At 43.2% G+C, this 22,971-nt stretch overlaps 3 protein-coding genes across 4 annotated transcripts; 1 reads left to right on the top strand and 2 right to left on the bottom strand.

Moving 5' to 3' along the window:
- Positions 1 to 892: 892 nt before the first annotated feature.
- On the top strand, positions 893 to 3,820 carry ribc2 (RIB43A domain with coiled-coils 2). The gene is made up of 7 exons (XM_018726218.2): positions 893 to 1,053; positions 1,217 to 1,298; positions 1,569 to 1,880; positions 2,163 to 2,281; positions 2,377 to 2,586; positions 2,762 to 2,928; positions 3,393 to 3,820. Exons 1-7 carry the CDS (start codon positions 937 to 939, stop codon positions 3,472 to 3,474), a joined length of 1,089 nt encoding a protein of 362 aa, XP_018581734.2. The 5' UTR covers positions 893 to 936; the 3' UTR covers positions 3,475 to 3,820.
- Positions 3,821 to 4,870: 1,050 nt separating this feature from the next.
- On the bottom strand, positions 4,871 to 10,890 carry LOC108918615 (adenosine deaminase 2-A-like). The gene is made up of 9 exons (XM_018726058.2): positions 10,560 to 10,890; positions 10,187 to 10,406; positions 9,596 to 9,806; positions 8,818 to 8,945; positions 6,858 to 6,948; positions 6,650 to 6,758; positions 5,797 to 5,954; positions 5,488 to 5,690; positions 4,871 to 5,383 (listed from the first exon to the last, which is right to left on the bottom strand). Exons 1-9 carry the CDS (start codon positions 10,867 to 10,869, stop codon positions 5,296 to 5,298), a joined length of 1,518 nt encoding a protein of 505 aa, XP_018581574.2. The 5' UTR covers positions 10,870 to 10,890; the 3' UTR covers positions 4,871 to 5,295.
- On the bottom strand, positions 5,308 to 19,817 carry LOC108918614 (adenosine deaminase 2-A-like). Of its 2 annotated transcripts, none has more exons than XM_018726057.1 (10): positions 19,738 to 19,817; positions 17,974 to 18,321; positions 17,612 to 17,831; positions 15,814 to 16,024; positions 15,571 to 15,698; positions 14,991 to 15,081; positions 14,745 to 14,853; positions 14,334 to 14,491; positions 14,007 to 14,209; positions 5,308 to 5,487 (listed from the first exon to the last, which is right to left on the bottom strand). In XM_018726057.1, the coding sequence occupies exons 2-10, from the start codon at positions 18,284 to 18,286 to the stop codon at positions 5,484 to 5,486; spliced, it is 1,437 nt and encodes a 478-aa protein (XP_018581573.1). In that variant the 5' UTR covers positions 18,287 to 18,321; positions 19,738 to 19,817; the 3' UTR covers positions 5,308 to 5,483. The 2 variants fall into 2 exon arrangements, with proteins under 2 accessions (XP_018581573.1, XP_018581571.1); XM_018726055.2 differs by lacking the exon at positions 5,308 to 5,487 and adding an exon at positions 13,095 to 13,913.
- Positions 19,818 to 22,971: the final 3,154 nt, after the last annotated feature.

Below are 22,971 nucleotides of genomic sequence, written 5' to 3'. Positions count from 1 at the left end.
GCTTCAGATGAAAAACCAGAGAAATACGGCACGTAACAGAGTCTCAGTTCAGGCATTTTTCTGTGTTCTTCCACCACTGAGCAAGTTAACAGACAGAATGGATGAGTGTATTTTTACGCCATATTACATTGCGGTTTTCACGCATTCTTTTCACACACTTCTGTACCCCGTACTAACACAAAACCCCAGAAAGACACCCAGTTGGCACCAGTGTTCAGCAATGTGAGAAGTAACAGCAATGTATGCAATAAATGGGACCAGCCTGCTCTAGTACAGGCGGGCACGGTGGCATAGCGGGCTTGGCCGGGTCCTGCTCCCTGGTGGGTCTGGGGTTCGAGTCCTGCTTGGGGTGCCTTGTGATGGACTGGCGCCCTGTCCTGGGTGTGACCCCTCCCCCTCAAGCCTTACGCCCTGTGTTGCCGGGTTAGGCTCCGGCTCCCTGCGACCCCGCTTGGGACAAGCGGTTTCAGAAAATGTGTGTGCTCTAGTACACATTGAAAGCTACGTAAAGGTGGACTATGACAGTTCAGTATAAATCACTGATCAGTAGGAATTGTACCAGAACACCACTGGAATGATAATGTGCTTTTCACTCATGGATGACAAAAAGGAACGAAATGAAGTAGCAGTTTAATTTTTTTCCGCACTGTTGTTGCAGTTTAAATCCAAACTGGGGAAAAAAATGTAAGCAAATCAGTTCTGCTGCTTCTGTCTGAATTTCTCTTATGTTTCCCCGGCGCCTATAGCACGTTTTTCCCTCAGTCATGTACTAGACTTACCTCTGGACAGGAAATCCCCCATGAGCCACTTCCGCTTACAGACACCCTGCTGGGACGCCTGACGCCGCGGTCCGGTCGCGTCTCCTAGCAACCGTTGTGTTTACTTGGTCCGCGCGCGCCGCCGACACGTCGCATTTGTGCAGCGCGGACGGGCGGAATGAACCGCACTACGCTGGAGGTGGAGCGCGCAGCGGCCGCGAACATCGAGAGGAGGCGAAACCGGGAACTCCAGCGGAAAGATCGGATTTTTAATGCCAAAGTGCGAACTATCGGGGTAAGTTAGGAAAAGTGGACTTGTGATCCACAATCCTCTACAACTTCCCTGCGTGCGTGGAGTCGGTGATCTCGCTGAAAACAAAGAGCAGTCAAGAAAAATGAACTGAAATAGTTCTTTGTGCGCTAATCTGATCTGCTTATTGCAACATTTCTCTACCCAGCTCGATAAAGATGCTCTCGATTATCAAGTGGAAGAGAGAAAAAATAAGGAACGGATGGAGGCGGAGATCCTGCAGGCCTGTGGTGAGGACTCACTCCTGCGCTGATCTTCTCAGCTCCCCTTGTTCTTCAGATTACCACTTCCTCATTGTTAAAGAGATGTAAGACCTTTTTAAGAGGGGTCACCAACGGACAGATATTACTCCATTATTGGCATTTTTAAATCTTGTTTAAAGTACATTTAGACAAAGCTGGAGGATCGGGCTCAGTTTGCTCGATGGCATAATTAAAAGATCCTCTGGGACTTGACCTTGAACACTTTAACCACTTCACGACCTACTGCTCTTAACTCAGCTGCAGGGCTGGTACACAATGACCGCCGAGCCTGTCTGCTGGAGCAGAGGCAGCGAAAGGAGCAGCGTCACCTCGAGAGTTCTATAGTCCAGTTCCGAAAAGACTGCCAGCAGCCCCAGAGCGGGCGCGATTTTGACTTGAACGACCCCGACCGGCTGAAGAAGCTCGACGGGAAGATGATGCTGCCCGGGTTACTGGGGGAGGATCCTCAGTGCAGCGAGCGACACCTGAAGCAGCAGGAGCAGCTCCGCGAATGGTTCCTGCAGCAGCAGTGTGAGAAGAAGGCCGCCAAGCAGCAGCAGAAACAAGCAGGTATATCTCCGGGGCTCGTGAGGCCTGCGGAGGCTCCTGGTCTTAGGTCTCCTTTAGAGACTGTGCAGCAGGACTAGCAGGTCAAGAGGCTTTCCAGTTCTCCTCATGCCACCAAGGGTTTTCAAGTAGGTTTTCAGTTGAAAGAAAAAGGTTTAACCAGGTGCCTCACTGTCCGGCTGGAGCAACTCCCTCCTAAAGCTGTGTTTTCCAGGCCGTGAGCTGATGAGTCCTACTGTGCGCTCTGGTCTCTCATGTCTCTTTCCTGACCTGCCCACATCATAGAACAGGAATATGATCAGAACAGAATCACGCTTGACCACAGAGCTGTGGAGCTCCAGAAGATCGAGGAGGAACACAGGAGGGCTGTCGCTACGGCAACTAAAAACTTCAATCAGGCCAAGGTGCGAGAGCATACCCCAGGTCTAGTTTGATTAGATGTTTTGGATCCAGAGTCAAGGCTTCTTTGCCCTGCCCCCTACCCCCATTCTCCTGCCAGGCTTCAGAGATGGCCGAGAAGCGTGAGCAGGACCGACTGAAGGAGGAGGAAGAAAACTATGCCGAGATCCTCAACCATCTGCAGGGTGCCCTGCTGAGCGAGAGTACTGCAGGAGTCCCAAATGTGCCAGTCTGCAGCTACAAAGGCATGAGTGCTGAGCAGCTGAAGCACATCAGAGACTGCCAGCAGCAGCAGGTGGAAGACAAAAGGGTAAACTGCCACCATCCTGGATGCCCACTCAGGGTGGAGGTCATTAGTGCTATGATACATAAATTCAACTGGATGAGGGTACTGCAGCTTGTCCTTTACTGGGAACCATCCCGGCGGCTCTGGTTAGAGAGTAACTGCAGGTGAGCGCTCACATCACCGTGTGGGGTTATTGCAGAGGGCCCAGCTTGAGCAACACCAGCAAGAGCTCCAAGAGGACACGATGCGCATGGCTGCAGCCCGTACTGCCCTTCTGCTGGAGCGCCAGCAGGTTCGCCTCAATAGGCAGCTGCGTCGCACCCTGGACCGCACCAACACCCAACTGGCAGAGGCTCAGAATGCACAGTGAGTACAGCATTTTCCAGACCTCCTCTGGCATTTACAGTCAGGATAAAAAGTGGGAGATTGCATCCAAACACAGTATCCAAGTACCTCCTTCAAGTGTCAGAATCCTAGATGTATCATCGTATATTTTATCGTTATTTTCTTACCGTATATTTTAAATTAGAGCCCAATTCACACTCGGAACACCAGGCAAGGTGTTCTGCTATCCGTGCAATTGCTTAAAAGCGAAGCAGTAAGAAAAGCCAGTACATGAACCTTGAGGACGGATGCAAGCTTTGGGTACAGGTGCAGCGCACTGAAGGTGACCAAGCAGTAGAGGATGGGGGAGTTTAGCCCTAGAAGTACTGTAATGTTGGTGTGGTAATGATTAAGTCATCCTGTTGTTGCACAGTAATTAGTATAGTAAATAATTGTAGTTTTAACCTGGGAGCCCACACATGTAACTTACAATTTTTCCCCTGCAGGAGAAAGTACCTGGAGAAAGAAGTTTATACCAGCATTCCAGATGATTGCTACTTTACACAATTTAACACGACAAGTCGATAACCAGACTCCTTTGGATCGGTGTTCCAGGTTCCACTTCCATTAGAGAAATAAGTTTTGCACAGCTATAAGTTGCATATGTAAAAAGAAAGTCTGGATTTGGTTAAAAATCCAATCCCAACAAATGATTAAAATTTTGGATGACAAAATTAAAACTTCTTGTTCCACATGTAGCTGCTGTCTGGCAAGTCTTACATGGTATTGATTGCAGAGCACAACTGGACTGGCACCACCACAAGGGGATGTGCTTTCCTTAGCGTTCCACCGAAAGCCTACAGACATACCACCTTCATCTAGTAGGAAAACCAAACTATTTAAATGTGTTTGGCTGCTGGGTGCTGGTTTGAATCCCACCTCCTGCTGCGGTACCTTTGAGTAAGGTACTTACCCTAAATAGCTCCAGCAAAATTACCCAGCTGTATAAATGGGTAAATAGTTGTAAGCTGCTTTGGAACAAAAAGTTTCAGCTAAATATGTAAAAATAATCTGGTGTATAATCTGTAAATTATTTTAAAAAGTAGTTGTATAGAATTTTTACTAAGTGCAGTTTTGACTGGAAAAGCCCCTTGAAGCTTGCTAGTTTTTATAAACATCTACTTCTTACATGGTCACTTTCCCACAGAAATACTCCTTCTGGAACAATAGGTATATAAAAGTTAGAAATAAAAAAAAATTTTGAAAACTGGGTCCAAAATGGAATAATTTGGGTTAAACAATTAATACACTGTCTGAAACTGCTTGTCCTGAGCGGGATAGCAGTGAGCTGGAGCCTAACCCGGCAACACACCAGGGGACACACCCAGGACAGGACACCAGTCTATCACAAGGCACCCCAAGCAGCACTCGAACCCCAGACCCGCCAGAGACTGGGCACAGGCCAAACCTGCTGCGCCACCACACCCCCCTCTAAACAATCAATGCTGATGGTGAAATATATAATTATATTGACTTTGTTAATAGCTATATCACCATTAGTTCCAATCAGAATTTCACTGTTATTAATCTAATTCCTAAGGAAATATTGGTTCTGTTCAAGAATTGTAACAATCATCCATTATAAACACTGGAAGAATTTACAGCATCTATCAAAACTACAGGGAAAGGATATTTTGAGCCATGGATGCAATAATACATCTATACTGCAAGCTGACAGTATCCTTGCAGTTACAATATACTGAACTCATTTATAAAACAGATTGATTGGTAAAAAATGTATTATATAACAAATACGGGTAAGGAGGCTTCGTATAAATTATTCCATCAAATCCACCCACGGCAGACCCTTGTACAACGATTTAAGATGAATATAGATGATAAATGCACTTTTTGTGAAAGTACTCCCGAAACCACTCAACGTTTATTTTGTTTCTGTTTATTTATTTATGTCCTCTGGTAAAAACACTTAAGTGCAATCTTATATACAGATATAAGAGGTAAAACTGATAATAATTAAAAAAAAATGGATGTGATGATAAAGTTTAATCCCATTGAAAATAATAAAAAATATCTTTTGTAATTTACTTAATTATCATATTGGTTTATGTGTGTTGTAATATGGACCCCTGATGTTCTTTTCACATGTTAATGTGGTTGTAGAATATGTACTCTTTGCAAAGTTTTCTGTGCTATTTTTTGTTGCTTAACTCTAGAAGTTACCTATACAAAAAATTTAAAAAAGTGTACAGAGAAAACACCTACACCACCAAACAAAGCATCTATTGTTTAGTAACAGCCTTTTCTTCTTCCACAAGGGGTTTATGCTTCTTCAACATCTTAACGTAAAGCAACCCTAAAGCCAGGTGTTACGGCACTAGTCAGTTCCAGCTACAAGTTCTCATAGACAAACTTGTCCCACTTTTTTTGCCAGAGGGTCAGCGCTTCCTCCTTCTGCTGAGGAGACAGCGAGCTGTACCTAGAATCAACAGAAAGTCAGTTCTCCCGCTCCAGACAAGGCCATGGCAAACTTGTGCCGGTCACTTGGTACCGAAATCCTTTCCGATCACACCCAAAGCTCACCTGAGAGAGTTGATGGCCAGCTCTTTGAGTGTGCCCAGGTTTGAGCTCATCCCACCAATCCCTACAAACATCTCATAGAAGTCGTACGACAGTCCTGTCGTTCCAAAGGCAGCTGGGTCATCTGAGCTGATCACCAGCGGATGACCTTCAGACATCAGTACTGCAGCAGGGTGATTCCGCAAGTCTGAGACCAGTTTCAGTACCTGTGTGTGTGTGTGTGTACAAACGGGGGTTACTGCAGGTGCCGCAAAGCTTACATAAACACTTCAGCGTCAGTAAGACCGGTGAATATGCTTGATGTGGACATACCTGGTTGGAAATGGGACATATCTCAATGGCCACGCCCATCTTTCTGGAAAGCTCCTTGGCCACAGGGTGGTGTGGCAGGGCAAAACCATGGCCGATGCGGGACGTGTTGAAAAGCAGAGCGTCCAGCAGATTCCCGTCCACCTCTGTGCCCTCCAAGTCTACGGCCACAGAAACATACCAGTGGCCTTATTATATGCAACAGTCTTAATTAGAAAGTACTGTACAAAAACTGGGGAGCACGGTGGCGCAGTGGGTTGGACCGGGTCCTGCTCTCCAGTGGGTCTGGGGTTCGAGTCCCGCTTGGGGTGCCTTGCAATGGACTAGTGTCCCGTCCTGGGTGTGTCCCCTCCCCTTATGGCCTGAGTTGCTGGGTAGGCTCCGGTTCCCCACGACCCCGTATGGGACAAGCGGTGCTGAAATTGTGTGTGTACAAAAACTTTTATTCCAATTTAATCACACTTACTGTCCATATTCAGGTTTGTGGAGACACTTAAGGTTTTTGTTTGAAATTCAGTGAGATTATGGAGGACAGTGTTCATCCTCAGTTCTTATCCAGAGGATGTTTATGGAGTTAATGAGCCATGATCATCACCATCAGCCTCATTAAATTTGCCCTAATTAACACTGAGTCTGTTGCATTATTGTTAGAATCTTACCCTGAACACTATAATGTTCACGACAGTGTGCTGGCGAGGTTTTACACTACAGGACAATTCATGTACCTCAGTCTATACAGGCAACATTTTGGTTTCTCGATTGAGAAGTTTGCACAGAAATCTGTAATGTTTGCATCTTTAGATCACAATTTTTTTTTCAGAAAACTTGCTGGATTAATGGTTTGTGGGTGGCTCACCAGTCTCTCCAGCATGGAAGAAGTAGGCCAGGGTGACTCCCAGCTTCATGGGCAGGGACAGGGCTTCTCTGAAGTACCACAGGGGTCTGCCGGTATCCTCGTGCCCCACCTCAGAAGCGACGAGAATTACTCATGGAAAATATAGGAAAGCTTTGAGACAAGATATATTGGGACTAAATTTGGTTACAGTATACTTGAGGTATCTCACCAAGTCAAAACCCACCATGACCTCTGGGAACTCTTTATGCAGGGTTATGGCACTCTGCACTGCTTCTCTGACTTTTGAGGCACTGAGATTTCTGAAACATAGATCAAAGTAGATGTGAAAAGTATTTAAGAAAGAAAAGGAGATGACATACAATGTGCACACTGATTAAAACCACTGTCACATTAGACTGCCTTTATGCATTTGCATAGTGATGAATGCAGAGGTTCTGCTGCAGTTTTACAAGCCCACACACACACACATTTTCAGAACCGCTTGTCCCGTACGGGGTCACGGGGAACCGGAGCCTACCCGGCAACACAGGGCGTAAGGCCTGAGGGGGAAGGGGACACACCCAGGACGGGACGCCAGTCCGTCGCAAGGTACCCCAAGCGGGACTTGAACCCCAGACCCACCGGACAGCAGGACTGCGGTCCAACCCACTGCGCCACCGCACCCCTTTACAAGCCCATCCCCTCAAAATTCCTAACCTAATTTTGTCCTGCAAACCCATTTTTAAGATCCACATAACAAAGAAGGTATTCCTGTTTTTATGGGATGACACTCTGCTCCTGGAAAGAGTTTACTTAAAAATGTTCCAAATAAACAATAACGTTTTAATCTTTAAAATCATGCCTTCCCATATTATAAAAGTTGTTCCCATTTTCAAGGTTTGTAAGGTGCTACTATTGAAGACTGTGACTGAATTGCTGAGTTATGGATGTGTTGGCTGCAGGCTAAAAATGTCACAATTTTCAAGGTTACACAGAACCCGTGTTTCATATAAACACAAACTGAGTTGGTGTCTTTCCAACATCCTCAGCCCGACTGCACAGCCCTGTGTCTGTTTATCTACAAGTAACCACCCTAAGGAGGACCTTATTGACTGAGAAGTCCAGATAAGAACTTACAGAATCTTTATCTTGGGGGTACAAATTCTTGAAGTTCAAATAAATTAAGTTTTGAAGTTTTCTATGAATTGTTCGCTGCTTTGGAGAAAAGCATCTGCCAAATGAATAGATGTAAGTGACAGCGGAAAATGTACAAATGATTCAGTAAGGTGTCAAGATGTTTGAAGAGTACAAGCAATGCCTCTTCTTAACATCCCCCTGTGGGTCCAACCCTGATCAGGAGCCGAGAGCTGACGATACCCATGTGCCTGACGGAGTAATAGTGCAGTTGCATGAGGGCCAGCTGCAGACACTGGACTGCTCACTGAAGGGGCCGTAAAGGCAGCTGGTCTGAAGACCGTGCAAAGAAAGCAATTTGGTGTGGCTGCTAGATCGATGAGCTGGCTTTTAAGTGATGTTTTGTTATTTTTGATCTGACCTTTGAAAGTGATCTGCACCCAAGGCCTGTTTGAGTTCCCTTTGTGCAATTGCTTTTTTTTTAATTAAATAAAGTTTTATTGTTATATTCCTGCTTAGGGGGCACGGTGGCGCAGTGGGTTGGACCGGGTCCTGCTCTCTGGTGGGTCTGGGGTTCGAGTCCTGCTTGGGGTGCCTTGCGATGGACTGGCGTCCTGTCCTGGGTGTGTCCCCTCCAGCCTTATACCCTGAGTTGCTGGGTTAGGCTCTGGTTCCCCACGACCCCGTATGGGACAAGCGGTTCAGAAAATGTGTGTGTGTGTGTGTGTGTGTATTCCTGCTTTCTTGTGCCTTACTCCTGCTTTGTGGTCGTCTCCACCCCACGAGGGGCTGCACATGTTGCTACCTTTTTAACAAGACTGCTTGTAAATTAACATGAATACTCTCATTCAGTTATTACTTCACATAAAAATGCTATTTTTTTATCTGGCACCTAAATTATTTGATGCATCTGACCAACATGAATTGTTCCCCTTAAAAACTACAGACTAAGCCCTTGTTCACTAGGCCTTCAGAGTATGTTGAAGGAACCAGAACACAAAATTTTGTAGCAGTTGTGCCACCGTGCACTTCAAGGAGCAGCCCCTGCAACGTACCTGCGGACAGTGAAGATGACACGAGCTCCCAGGAAGTCGGGATGCTGTGCTGCAAACTTCCTGCTTACTTCCTGGTAGGTTCTCAGGCACCAGGACTTGTCGTGGGTACTACCATCAAGCTCATATGTCTGAACAAACACATTGGAGCCTCAGCACAAACCCCAATGGCTAAAGCGTGGCAATACACTCCAGGAGGGGGTAAAAAGACAATCAGTATTGCCTCTGCCTGAAGAGTTTGTTTTAGGGGCAGCAGGAAGCTAGACAGATTTTCAAAACGCGTAGGCGTCCGTGGTTGGTGTCAACTGACTGGGAGTTTTGTACTTCTGGATTACACCCCGTCGTGTGGGACATCGGTTCCAGCGTTTCGCTTCTCATGTTGGAAGCATCGTCAGGGAGCTGAGACATCTTGTGAAGGTTAGATGTGAAATGGAGTGTTTGACGAGGGTGTATTTATGGGCGGGAACGGGGTCGGAGGTCGTAGTGGGTGGGACGTTGGAACGAATGTCCCACACGAAGCGGTTTAATCCAGAAGTACAAAACTCCTAGTCAGATTTTGCTCCTTTCACTTACTGCACCCAGGTTTGACTCCCACCTGTGCTATCTTTGAAGAGATTTACCCTGAATTTCTCCAGTAGAAAAGTGACCCAGCCGTATAAATACATACATCATAGTAAGTAGCTTAATGTTGTTAATTGCTTTGGAGAAGAGCATCTGCCAAATTAATAAATGTAAATGTTCAATTCAGACGCAAGAATGAGAGCTTCGCAAGAGAACGTACCTCAGATAGGTCTGTCCTCAGTTCCACATAAATGATGTTGTCCTGGTACAGCTGTGTCAGGCCCTGATACAAGTAGTCTTTGAACACGGGCGCGTGTCTGAGCAGTCCCAAAACTGCAGAGAAGGTCTGTTCAAACTTGCTCCACACCACATTCTGGCTGGGGTAAGTAGTCTCTGGGTCAGCAGTGAAGAGCGTGAGGTTCTGCATCAGACTGCACACAGAAAGAATGGAAATTTAAGAGAAAAACTCAACAAGACCAGCTCTTCCGAAATGAAAATGCATAGCACAGATCTTTCTAAAGACAGCTTTAATTTTAAAAAAAAAGTCTGTTTGGAATTATCATCTGTGATGCATTGACCTACCTTGTAGGGTTTACCCTACTTAGCCTTGTGCCCTGTGGTTCTGGAATGTGCTCCAACCTTGACTTCCAGTGAGTAAGTGACTCGACTGGAATTGCCATTTTGTTGGCTTAATATTAAATTGTCACATAGCTTCATGAAATGATTTAGCAACTTCTTAAGGTGTCATACCTATTTTTATGCAGCTGCTTTAAACTGGTGAAACATCTGAAATCAGCACTTTCCTACACACCTTCTGTCAAAGCCAGTGACATTTCCGAGCTCCCTCCTCAGAGCCTCCAACAGTGTCCACTTTGAGCACCCAGGCTGCGGGATGGGCTGCTTGGCAGAGAAGATGAAACGCACGGACTGGTCCGCGGTGAAGCAAACGTAGCAGTGTGGCCTGTATGTCACGTTCTTCACGAGCCAGTCCACACCAACCAGTGAAGAGGTATGAATGTGAAGGGCCGCCCCTGGGAAAGGATCGGATTGGACACATTTCAAAGTTCTGCACTCGAGACCAAATACAGCATGTGTGTAATTTTAGATTGACAGATTTTTGTCTGAGAGGTGCCATATTAAGTACGGGCATCCTGTACTCATCAGAGATGAGAGATCACAACTACCTTTGGGCATCATCTGGAGAAGGCGGAAGATGGGGCTCTGCTGGATCAGCGACCGTGCTTTAAAGAAGTGCATCGCGGGAGGGAATTGCGGCCCGGCCATTTCCTGCTCTTTCAGTTTATGCAGACGTTCACTGAGCCGGCGCTCTGGCTCCGTCAGCAGCACTCCGCCCCCTACCTGTCTAAAGGCCTCCTCTTGCATCAGGTGGTCTCTCACACTGGGGTCTGGCACCCCCAGGCACACAATTGCCCGACATACTAGCAGCACAGATACTAAAGCAATCCAACAGCTTGCTGGGGAGGGCAGCCCCATCTTATGAGCCTGGGACTGCGTTGAGCACAACGCTGAGGAAGCAAGCAGAGACAAGTGTTGCAGATGTCAACTGACATTTCTAAGTTGCACAGAAGACTGTGGTTAAAACCTCAGCCGAAAGTACAAGGAAGGACTCATACTGCTGCTCTCACATCTGCGTAAAGTAAGGTACTTCAGTCGTATCCAGTGATGCTCTATGCTTCCACGAAATCAAATAGAAATTAATATACAGTAAAAGGCCTTAAAACAATGGATATCTTTCAAGACTGAAACTCTAACACTTTCCTTAGAAAAGGCATTTATTAACAGGGAATGAACAAAGGAACCAATGGATTGTATGGAGCAAACACTCAAAGACCTCAAAAGCCATCCATGATGACCTGAATATTGCCACCCCACATTCACTTTGAAAGCCCAAAATTCTTTAATAACAGGCTAATTAAAGAAATTGACATTTGAACCAGTAATTCAGTCCTATAATACATAAAACCTATAAACATAAAATACTACATGCAAATGTGCTTTCTTAGATTAAGACAGGATTCTTCATATTATTTTTGAGAACATTTATCAGAAATACTTTTGTCTTCTGTAGTTTTCTGCATCGTCTTAAAATATAACGTAGAAACTATTCACATTCTGCTACTTTCTTTTATACAACACTCCATATATTTCATTTATAACTCTGAAAAATAATGGTGAGAACATAATTAACCTTTCCACACAAAAGGCAAATTGAAAGAATCACCTATAGTACATATATTAAAAAATTAAAAACGAAAGCAAGTGAGGAAATTACCACTGGAGGTTTCTCAAGAGTAACACCCAAGGGAACAAGGCACTTTCATATGCCAATTTTAAACAAAAACAATGATACCAACACATTGTGGGAAACTGGTAATAGTTAAATATACAGAGACATCTGTCACTTTATGTAGTTTATTACATTAATGAAACTCGTTATTTTTAGTAATCCTTTTTTAATTTGCATTAAAATCATAAGGAAACATGATTTTATTTCAGCAAAGACAATACTTTTACAAACATGAAAACATTTTTATCAATAATGAAATATATATATATATATATATATATATATATATGTACAAATACATAAAAAGTGAGGCACATGTACCTGTAAGAATCCACTGTGTTACGCTGTCAGACTCTTTAATCCCCTAGGATTAGGATTTCACAAATAACTGGTAGACGTGGTCATTCTAGTCCCTGAAGTGGTCCTATATATAATGCAGGCAGAATCCAGGAACAGGCTGCGCCGAACAAAGTTGTTTGCAAAGAAGAGAACACAATACTGAACACAATACTGAGAGAGTTTGTTAATTTACTGGGTCGTTAAGATAACTGAGGTCTCGGTGGTATTCTAGAAATCCACCATGTGATCAGCATTGAGAGGCCCAAATGAAATGAGTTCATAACTCCGGCAGCATGTGACAACAGTCATTGTATCTCATCAGTCAGAAACTCTCTAAAAACGTACTGTGATGTGTATATTTGTGCGTGTACGTATCTATACAATCACACACATAGCGTGTTACGGGCAACATCCACTTTCATAGAAGGCCTATACCTACACAGCTTTTAAGGTTTTCAGCATTATGAAACAGCTCGTTTTCCACAGCTAGGAAACAGTTGTAACTAATTTCATTGTAAAAAGCAGCGTATTAATGTAAAGAAAACAAAATTATTGTAGGGATCACACAATTAATAAACTCGGGTAAAATGAACCAGGTTTTAAAATTGTACTTGTTCAAAATGGTAATTTAACATTTTTTCTATATTAGTTATTTTAACTATGTTTGCATATAATAAACATTTTGAGATGAAACTGCTGTACTAGGGGATGTGGTGGCACAGTGGGTTGAACCATTCCTGCTCACCCGTGGGTCTGGGGTTTGAGCCCTGATTGGGGCGCCTTGCGGTGGACTGGCGTCCCGTCCCCCCTGCAGCCTCTGGCTCCCCGCGATCCCGTATGGGACAAGCAGTTCAGACGGTGTGTGTGAGATGCTGTACTAATACAAAATCTTGTGTTTATTTGTAGTTCATCATCCATTAATGGCAGATAATAAGTGATGGAAGGTTATTTGTAGAGAGACTTTAATGTTTCTCTTGAAGAGTAACATCAAACTATAAAACCAAAGTCTGTTCATGAGTTGTTTTCAGAACCAAATCAAGAGACCTATGAATGAAGCTGAAAGAATGCAGGGTTTATTGAAATTACTGCTCCTAATTAGCAACCAATCTAATAGACATATATTAGCAGTTAAAGAAAACCACCATCCGCTGGAGAGTTTTTAAAAAAATCACAACTCAGAAATGTCACTTTAAAAAAGATCAGTTATAAATCTGTATTCCATATTAAATGTTCACAAAGACTACTATCAAACTAAGCACATCAATGCCCCGAGAATCACTTTAAGAAATCAAGTATTTCAGGTACTTAACAAATAAATGGTGCATTTCATTTCAGACAAAAAGGGTTTTTTAACTTTTCTTATCCACTGCTACAGTTAAATCTAATTCATCAAGCAAGAATAAAGAAATTGAGGCAGGATGTTTCCAGATGCAGACAAAACTATGCGCTCTTCTAAGTGCATCCAACGATGACATCCGCATGAAAAATTCCAGGTTTTCTTATTTTAAAACAAATATACTGGATAACAGTGTTCTGCTGAGCCTGTCAACAGCATGGACTTTCACTGAGACAGTTCACTGTGAGAGAAACACCACTCGGACAGCTTTGTCACAGAACCTTTCGAAAGTTAATTTAATTTCAAGTACATTAACTCAACTTGTGAGTTGGATTTAATTTTAACAAAGTTATCTCTGTTACCAAGAGAAGAGCAGCCATCACAGTTCAGGACAATTTCTGGGCAAAATAACAAAAGCCCTCAGTGTGACATCACATCCTGTCATCCCCCTGTTTGCTGGGTATCTACTGTGAATTTTCAACAACAAACTTGTCCCATTTTTTCTGCCAAAGGGCCAGTGCTTCCTCCTTCTGCTGAGGAGACAGCGAGCTGTACCTAGGGAAAACAGAAAGAGTCACGACTCCATGGAAAACTTGCCAGTAGGTGGTACTGAAAAGGACTTTTCTTTTTTTAACATGCGAGGCTCACCTGAGAGAGTTGATGGCCAGCTCTTTGAGTGTGCCCAGGTTTGAGCTCATCCCACCAATCCCTACAAACACCTCATAGAAGTCGTACGAGAGTCCTGTCGCTCCAAAGACAGCTGGGTCATCTGAGCTGATCACCAGCGGATGACCTTCAGACATCAGTACTGCAGCAGGGTGATTCCGCAAGTCTGAGACCAGTTTCAGTACCTGTGTGTGTGTGTGTGTGTGTGTGTGTGTGTGTGTACAAACGGGGGTTACTGCAGGTGCCGCAAAGCTTACATAAACACTTCAGCGTCAGTAAGACCGGTGAATATGCTTGATGTGGACATACCTGGTTGGAAATGGGACATATCTCAATGGCCACGCCCATCTTTCTGGAAAGCTCCTTGGCCACAGGGTGGTGTGGCAGGGCAAAACCATGGCCGATGCGGGACGTGTTGAAAAGCAGAGCGTCCAGCAGATTCCCGTCCACCTCTGTGCCCTGCAAGTCTACAACCACAGAAACATACCAGTGGCTTTATTACATGCAACTGTCTTATTAGAAAGTACTGTACAAAAACTTATCAGCGTAAATTTATTCAAATTTAATCACAGTTACTGTCCACATTCGGGTTTGTGGAGACACTTAAGGTTTTTGTTTGAAATTCAGTGGGATTTCTCATTCTCATTATGGAGGACAGTGTCCATCCTCAGTTTTTATTCAGAGGATGTTATGGGGTTAATGGGCCATGGGTCAGCTCACCAGTCTCTCCAGCATGGAAGAAGTAGGGAAGGGTGATTCCAAGATCCACAGGCAGAGACAAGGCCTCTCTAAAGTACCAGAGGGATCTTCCACTGTCTTCACGGCCAACCTCAGGTACAAAGCCACATATCAGACATGCACCATTTCCACAAACACTTGCTGTTATTTCAGAATTTACCGGTCTTGGAGTAATATGAGATGATTCTACCTAAGAGCAAGTGCTTGAATTTCACTCCTTATCCTCACCAAGTCAAATCCTGCCATGACCTCTGGATATGTTTTCTGCATGCTAATGGCCATCTTCACTGCCTCTTTAACTTGAGAGTCATTCAGGCCCCTGATACACATGGAGAAAGACTTGCTCAGACTGACATGGCGAGTATGGCTTGTTGACAAGCGGTGTAAATGTCAACATGGACTCAAATCTGTTTATGATATTTGAAACTCATTTAGTTTGTATTGTGGACACTGATTTACCACAATCATTCACCAAATGGCCTTTCAATGCAGAATTCCCTCTGGTGACATTTATTTATTTCACTGATGCCTTGGTCCAAGATGACATCCAATGTTGGACAAGCAACTTAATCAATATACAAAAAACAGCCCCCTGTGCATCAGTTCCTAAAATCAATTATTCATGTCATATTTCATCAAAAGAAGTTTTCACTGAAAAAGATACAAAATTTAACTAGAACAAGCTCAAAAACTAGTATAAAACCACAGTAATTAAAAAGTAGTACATGTCCTTACATGTTAATATAAGTATTATTACATTACTGGTAACACTAGGATCATAATGTCTCTGGCTGCCAGTCTGCGTCACCTGTGAACGGTGAAGATGATGCGAGTTCCCAGAAAGTCAGGATGGTCTGCCACAAACTGTCTGCTCACTTCCTGATAGGTCCTGAGGCTCCAAAACCTGTCATGCATGCTGCCATCAAGCTCGTATGTCTGCGCAAACACGAACGGGTCAAATAACACATCAGGTGAGCGCATCTGATGCCCACAGCTAACCAATGGTCACAACAGGTGAATGAACCAACTCAGAATTTATTATCAACACTACCTTTGGCAGCAAAGCTCTCAGCTCCAGATACATAACATTGTCCATGTACAACTCCTGCAAGCCTCGATAGAAGTACTCTTTGAACACTGGTGCATAAGTGACAAGGCCCAAAGTCACAATGAAAGTCTGCTCAAACTTCTTCCAAACCATGTCCTGACTGGGATAGGCAGCTCCTGGGTCTGCCGTGAACAGCGTGAGGTTCCCTATAAGACTGCACAATCATACACAAAGACACACATTTACTACATGCATCCTGGTTTTCTGTATTATATTATTATTAATACACTTTCTCTTCATCCTGCCAATGTTTGAGTTACATATTTTCCAACATATGAACATTTTCAAGTTTACTGTTAATTGTGCTTTTTGTGTTTGTGTTTTTGCTTCTGATTTTGAAAATTTGTCTGATGGAGAGCAAAGATGACCTATATTTCCTCACCAGACATTAGTTAACAGTAAAATGCACACAGACACAACAGCAGTGTTACACCAGATTAACTCATCTCACTTCCATAGTGTCTACAGCTTCAATTTGGTTCTGGCAATCAAGAGGGGGAGTGCTGCGTGGCATGAATCACTCAACAACTGGCATTAAGCGGGACTTTATAGAGACACTAATTTAATTTTCAGACATTTCACATTTGTTTTCATTTTAATGTAGCTCAAAAAAAGGATTTTTATTTATTACAGCTATGTCCAAATTTTTATAGAAATTAAACCTTAAATAAATCAAGGCGTGTCTATAGTTAGGCTCTTGCTCATTGTGACTCTATAGAAAATGATCTGCCAAAAGTGTAAAAGGTACATGATGAAAGAAATCTGACACTGGGAAGAAGCTAACAAATGATATACATGTTTCCACGATAAATCTCTCAGAAATAGAAAGTAAATAGGATGTTGCACAGATGACAAATTTTCATAGTAATTTTAAACAAGCTTTTTTTTAAAATTTAATTTAAAGTAGAAAAAGACAATAAAATAATACACTGTGACGGACTGTCGTTCCTTCCGGGGTTCACCCTACTTCCCTATGCAACATTTAGAGGATTTAAAAAATTTATTATAGCTTTATCTGAGGTTTATATAGAACCTAACTCATGTCTCTTTTAATATCCCCTTACTCTTCAGTCCTAATACATACCTAATTTGAAACTGCTAAATTTATTTTAATAATTAAGCTATGTAAACAAATAAATGTGACCAATGAGAAGCTGCTAGTAGCTTAAACCCACTCCAAATGTATTTAAGGAGTGTATCTTTTTTTTTTTTGGAGAGTCTGCCTCCCCAGTGCAGGTTTGAGTGCTGAACTGCTTTCAATCAACTGCTGAATGAAACTTTATTGCTGTTATTTGCTGAGCAGCGTTAAGCGTTAATAGAATTCTCCGACAACACACCGGCACAGCGTGTACATCTGGTAACTCACAGCACTTGAGCTGCAGTTTGAGACGTGGGTTTGAATCTATTTCGACTGGATGTTCTCTGTGTTTTCCCATGGGTTTCCTCCTGCAGTACAAACACATGTACTTCAGGTGCACTGCTGAATCTGTGTACATATGGGTGAATGAGTGTATATCCTTTCCACGGTATACCCTGACTTTTGCACTACGCCACCACAATGAGCTCCGGACCACCATGGCCCTACATTAGACAAATGGTTACTGATAAAGGATGGACGAATAGATGGGTGCATGTAGACAGTGCGTGCGTGCGTGCGTGCGTGTGTGTGAGATATTAAATTCTGGAAATACTCTTCTTTCTGGAGTAGCTGCTGACAGCTGTGAGGTGGATTCTTTCTCACCTGTTATCCAAGTCAGTGACATTTCCCACCTTCGCCCTCAAAGTCTCCAAGAGCGTCCAGGTAGAGCACTGAGGCCGTGGGAGTGGCTGCTGCGCGGAGAAGAGGAAGCGCACGGATTGGTCCTTAGTGAAGCATATGTAGCAGTACGGTCTGTATGTCACATTCTTCACCAACCAGTCCACGCTAACCAAGGAGAAGTCATGGACATGCAGAGCTGCTCCTGAATCAAGGGGAATGGGACACATTCTCTATACATAACTGCCACAAAATGGAACTGTAAACTTGAAAGTGGCCATGTTAACTGTGAGCATCCTTTTTACCACAAGCGATGAAAGCTCAGCACCTACCTAAAGATCACCTACCTTTGGGCATTCTCTGCAGCAGGCTGAAGATGGGGCTGCGTTGAATGAACGGCTGTGCTTCGAAGAAATGCATCATGGGAGGGAACTGTGGCCCGGCAATTTCCTGCTCTTTCAGTTTATGCAGACGTTCACTGAGCTTTTGTTCTGACTCTGTCAGCAGCACTCTGCCCCCTGTACGTCTGGAAGCCTCCTCCTGCATCAGGCGGGCCCTCACGTGGGGGTCTGGGACCCCCAGGCACACATGTGCCCAGTACAGCAGCAGCACCAATATTAGACATCCCCAAGAAGTCCCTGAGAAGGATGGTGCTGCCATGTTTCGAGTTGTGGACTACACACTGCTGTAACTCACTACAAAGAAAAACTATATCAGTGGCTGAATGCGAAATGTCCACAACCAAGTAATAAAGAACCATAATTTTAATCATCACGGTTTCTGCAAAATCTTCAGCAACAGTGTTAATCAGCTTGGCAGTCTGTATTAAGGATCGAACCAACACATTTTATTTTTAATATTCACCCAGAACTTTATACTACTTCATTTAGCTCCAAAGCAACTTACAACCATTTACCCATTTATACAGTTGCGTGATGTTTTTTTTCCCTGCTGGAGCCATTCTAGAGTAAAAACCTTGCTCAAGGGTATTAGAGGTGGAGGTGAGAGTCAAACCTGCAATGTTTGGGCCTAAAGACAACAGCATCAAGCACTATGCTACCAGATGTCCCATTTTACTAGAACAGAAACTGCACCAGCGCAGCTGTTCTCCCCAGGGTTGGGTGAAGTGTGCAGAAGGCTACTAGATGGTAGTTTCTATCCAGAGCTGAGGAGGAAGATGCAGTTTTGGCATAATGACAGCTAACTTCCTTTTTGGTTTTCTGAACCATGAATCTTTGTTCCTGTTTACATTTATTCCTTTAGCTGATACTTTCCCCCAAAGCAGCTTCCAATGAACTCTATGTAGTGTTACCAGCCCACACACCTTATTCACCGCAGTGACTTACACTGCTAGATACACTACTTAGAATGGGTCACTCATCCATACATCAGTGGAACACCCTGTCTGTCACTCACATACTACGGGGGAACCTGAACACTATGTCTTTGGACTGTGGGAGGAAACCAGAGCACCCAGAGGAAACCCACGCAGACACAAGAGAACATGCAAACTCCACACTACTTACAACTATTTACCCTTTATACAGTTGGGTAATTTTACTGGTGTAATTGAGGGTAAGTACATTGCCGGAGGTGGGATTCGAACCTGCAAACAGCGATACTGCTACGAACACTTCCAACAATTAGACAGCGAGACGAATCAAAAAGGCTACGGAACAGCGCGGGTTTTATACTGTACTGTGTCCGTAATGTAGTGTACAGATCACGGAGCCGAGCGCCTCTAGTGGTGGGTTTGGCACATTACAGCCGAAATACAAGGTAAACAAACAGTTCGCTTTGCTGCACAGTATTATTATTGCTGCTGTCGTTGACACAAAGGATGACCTGCGTTGCTTAAAGTTGAAACGTTAACCCCTTTTTAAAAGCCCGAACTCTTAATAAAACCCCGGATGAACAACTATAGACTAGTTTTGTAACAGCTGCCAGCAGCTGCTGGCTGTTTTTGTTTGACGAGCAGCTGATGCGTTCAGACTGGAAACTAAAAAAATTAAAACGAAACAAAAACGATTATTCTGTTTGAACTTGAAATATAATCTAAAGACGCTGTTACTGACATGAGGTCATATTCAAAGGTAGGATAGGAAACATACCAGGCGAAGTCTCCCCAGCTTGCCGTTTACGTCGCGTACTCACTCAGTCACAGTGTGAGTAAGATGCCGCGCGCTCACGTGGTGTCGCTTCCTACTGGGAACCTTCTGACGTCACCGGCTCTATCGTTCGAGAAAGAAGGAAAGAGTCGGTAGCACCTCATGTACAACGACCTGCTTTGACAAAGTTAAAGTCGCTTGTGCCTCATGTACATCTTCCTACTGGCGTTTGACGGAGGGAGAGAGTCTGTAGTCCATCGTGTTCATCTTCCTTCCCTCATTTTTCTACTGTAGTTTGACTACAGGTTATTACATAACATAGACCTCTCCATATATATTCAATTTCCACCATAATTATTGCACTGACTGAGTGCTTCAAAAAAATTACACACTAAAAATAGAGCCATAACTTGTTTCAATGCATTTTAATGGCTAAATAATAATGACAGACAATACAAAAAGATTGTTAAATCCAACATCTGGTTGTATATTTTTTTTCTAAGAAATGCAGAGAATATTTGTTCATTTACAAAACAATTTTCCACACATTTATGATTTTAAATCCAAGTAGAATGTTCGACATGTTTCCGCTCGTCTCCCGATTTAGGTTAAAAAGCAGCGACACTCTACTAACCAGGATATTTGATACTCAGAAATGCACAGCAGCTCATAGTAGTTGAGGCAGTTGGTAAGGTGAAAAGATGGGTTGGTTTCCACCGAAGTGGTGCAATCGCAGTACTGAGGTAAAAGCCAACATTTAAAACAAATCTGACTTCCCACTTTTATTAAAACCACAAAGGATATACAAAACCAAGCACCAAATAAATATAATTTACATTGAATCAATCCAGTTGTTTATGCTAGCTCACAGAAAAGTTATAGAGGAAGGAAACAAATGCAAGATACACATCTACAGATTGAACATGAAGTTTCTCCTGATGAAAAGGAACTTGAAAATGAAACTGCGATAGGCCTCCACCCTCTGCGGGACACTAGAAATCTGCAAATATATTTCAATTTCAGAATCTTCGAAGTTCATCAAATTTCTTGGAATGATTCTTAATGGAAGCTGAATGAAGTCTTTCAACTGAAACATGAGGTCCTCCTTTGAAAGATGCAATGTTTCTGTGTTCACCGCGTTACCAGGTTATTTCACAAGGGGTGGCACAAGATCGCTGAAGTGCTCTGGAAAGGAAGGCTGTACGCTGGAGAATGTGTGTGTAGCAGATAGGCACCAGAACCTCAGCCTAATCACTATGAGGTAGATTTCCTTGCATCTGCACCCACCAGAGCAGACAGTTACATATCCAGGTCCTCCTAAAAGAGGACATGTGCGCAAGACGACAATACAAGTGTTACAGCTGACATTTTTAAAATCACTATGACCAAAGCTAATTGACACATTTTGTTGTTCGGTTTAATTAGAAACCAGGGGGCTGCAAAGCTTAAGTTCTTTTTATAAACAAAAACCATCTACAAATTCTAGGAAAGGCTTCAGTTTAAAACACACATGGTGCAGTCAAACTTTAGAACTCAATTACTTAACGTTAAACAACATGATAAAGTGAGATGAATTACTTTGTACTGGGATCAATAGTTTCTATAAGACAAACTTCCTGAAATGACCTGAAATGAGTCATTTTGAAATACCCGTATTAAAACAATACACCCTGAGATTTTATGTTACTATGTGGAAGATGGGGAGACTTTCAGTTTCAAAATCACTGTCATTTATGTATAGTTTTATTACGACAACTTCGTTCTCATAATACAAACATTTTATCATACTGTTATACAAATAATTACAAAGAAGCTAGCAGCCAACCTGCACATTTCATAAAGCACATACAACTTATATTGGATTATTTGCAAAAAAGAAGAAAAATATCAGAAAAGCCCACTTTGAGAAACATTCAGGAAACAAATTCCAATTACATGATTAAAAAATATTCCTCTACATAACACACATGTAGGTGACACAGATTGCCATGGTATGTAAATAGTACAGCCTTTCATAGCAGCAGGAAAAAAAAAATGCAAATATCATACGCATGGTAATAACAGGGTACTTCAGAATTCCATGGTAACCACTTCAGCATTAAGACTTGGACTACACTGAGTAAAAAAAAAAAAAAAAAAAAAAAAGACTTCAGTGTTGAAAGATGCAATGGACTGGCATCCTGCTCAGGATGTACACCTCCTACCCTAGGCCCTAATAATTCTGGAACAGGCTCTGGACCACCATGACCCTAAAAATGATAATGAAATAATAATATTAAGTGAGTAAAAGATGACATTAAAATATAAAAGACAAAAAAAAAAAAACCCCATAGGCCTGAAACTCTGACCTTTTCCACAGGGACCCTTTGCTGTATTGATATTTTGAATAATTTACAAATACATTCATCAGGTGACCAAAAGGCAACAGGGAGAAAGAAGATGGTACTAGGGCAAAAAATTCTCTCTCTCAACTCTAACTCAGGACCAAATCTGAGACAAGGATCTCTCCTTCTCCAAATATGCCACTGTTTGGTCAGCAGAATCATCTACAGCTGTTATGCACATGTGCAGGAACATGGGCTCAGCTGCTCTACACAGCTGCAATTCCAGACACAAAAGGGCTACATGTGATATCTGAGGTACCCAAGTATGCAGACAGGCCATTGCAGTGTGAAAGCAAGCATGCTGGAGTGAGGAGTCACGCAGCCCAGAGATTTGCATAAGACTGATCGACCCTTTCTTAATACACCATTACTGGAGCGAACCATTTCTTGTCCTGGACTGAACTGTCCCAGAACACTCATGCCAACTCCTCCTCCTCATGTTCTGCTTAGGAAAAGCAACTCGGCACAACACAAAAGTGATTTCCCCGTTCATGATGATAAGATGCCAATCGCCACAAATCAAATGAACAAATGAATGGTGGTTATTCTGCTCTTGAAGAACTCACAGTAACAGAATACACATGCAAAACATGGTACGAACAGATGAGGAACTGCACAGAAATAATTTGATTAAGTATCACAAGAGTTAATCTCTCACTCTCCTATATCTGAATCGATAATTCTTCACCTAGTGAACTGGGGGTGGCATGGTGGCATAGCGAGTAGCACTGCTGTCTCACAGTGCCTGGATGGTGCAAGAGAACATGGGTTTGATCCCTGCTCAGTTTGTGTGGGGTCTGCATGCTCTCCCCATGTCTGCATGGGTTTCCTCTGGGTGCTCTAGTTTTCTCCC

The sequence above is a fragment of the Scleropages formosus genome, chromosome 21, assembly GCF_900964775.1.
Source record: "Scleropages formosus chromosome 21, fSclFor1.1, whole genome shotgun sequence".
In the NCBI taxonomy this organism is placed as follows: domain Eukaryota; kingdom Metazoa; phylum Chordata; class Actinopteri; order Osteoglossiformes; family Osteoglossidae; genus Scleropages; species Scleropages formosus.
Note: the sequence above shows the minus strand (reverse complement) of the source record. Positions and strands in the feature narration are given on the sequence as shown.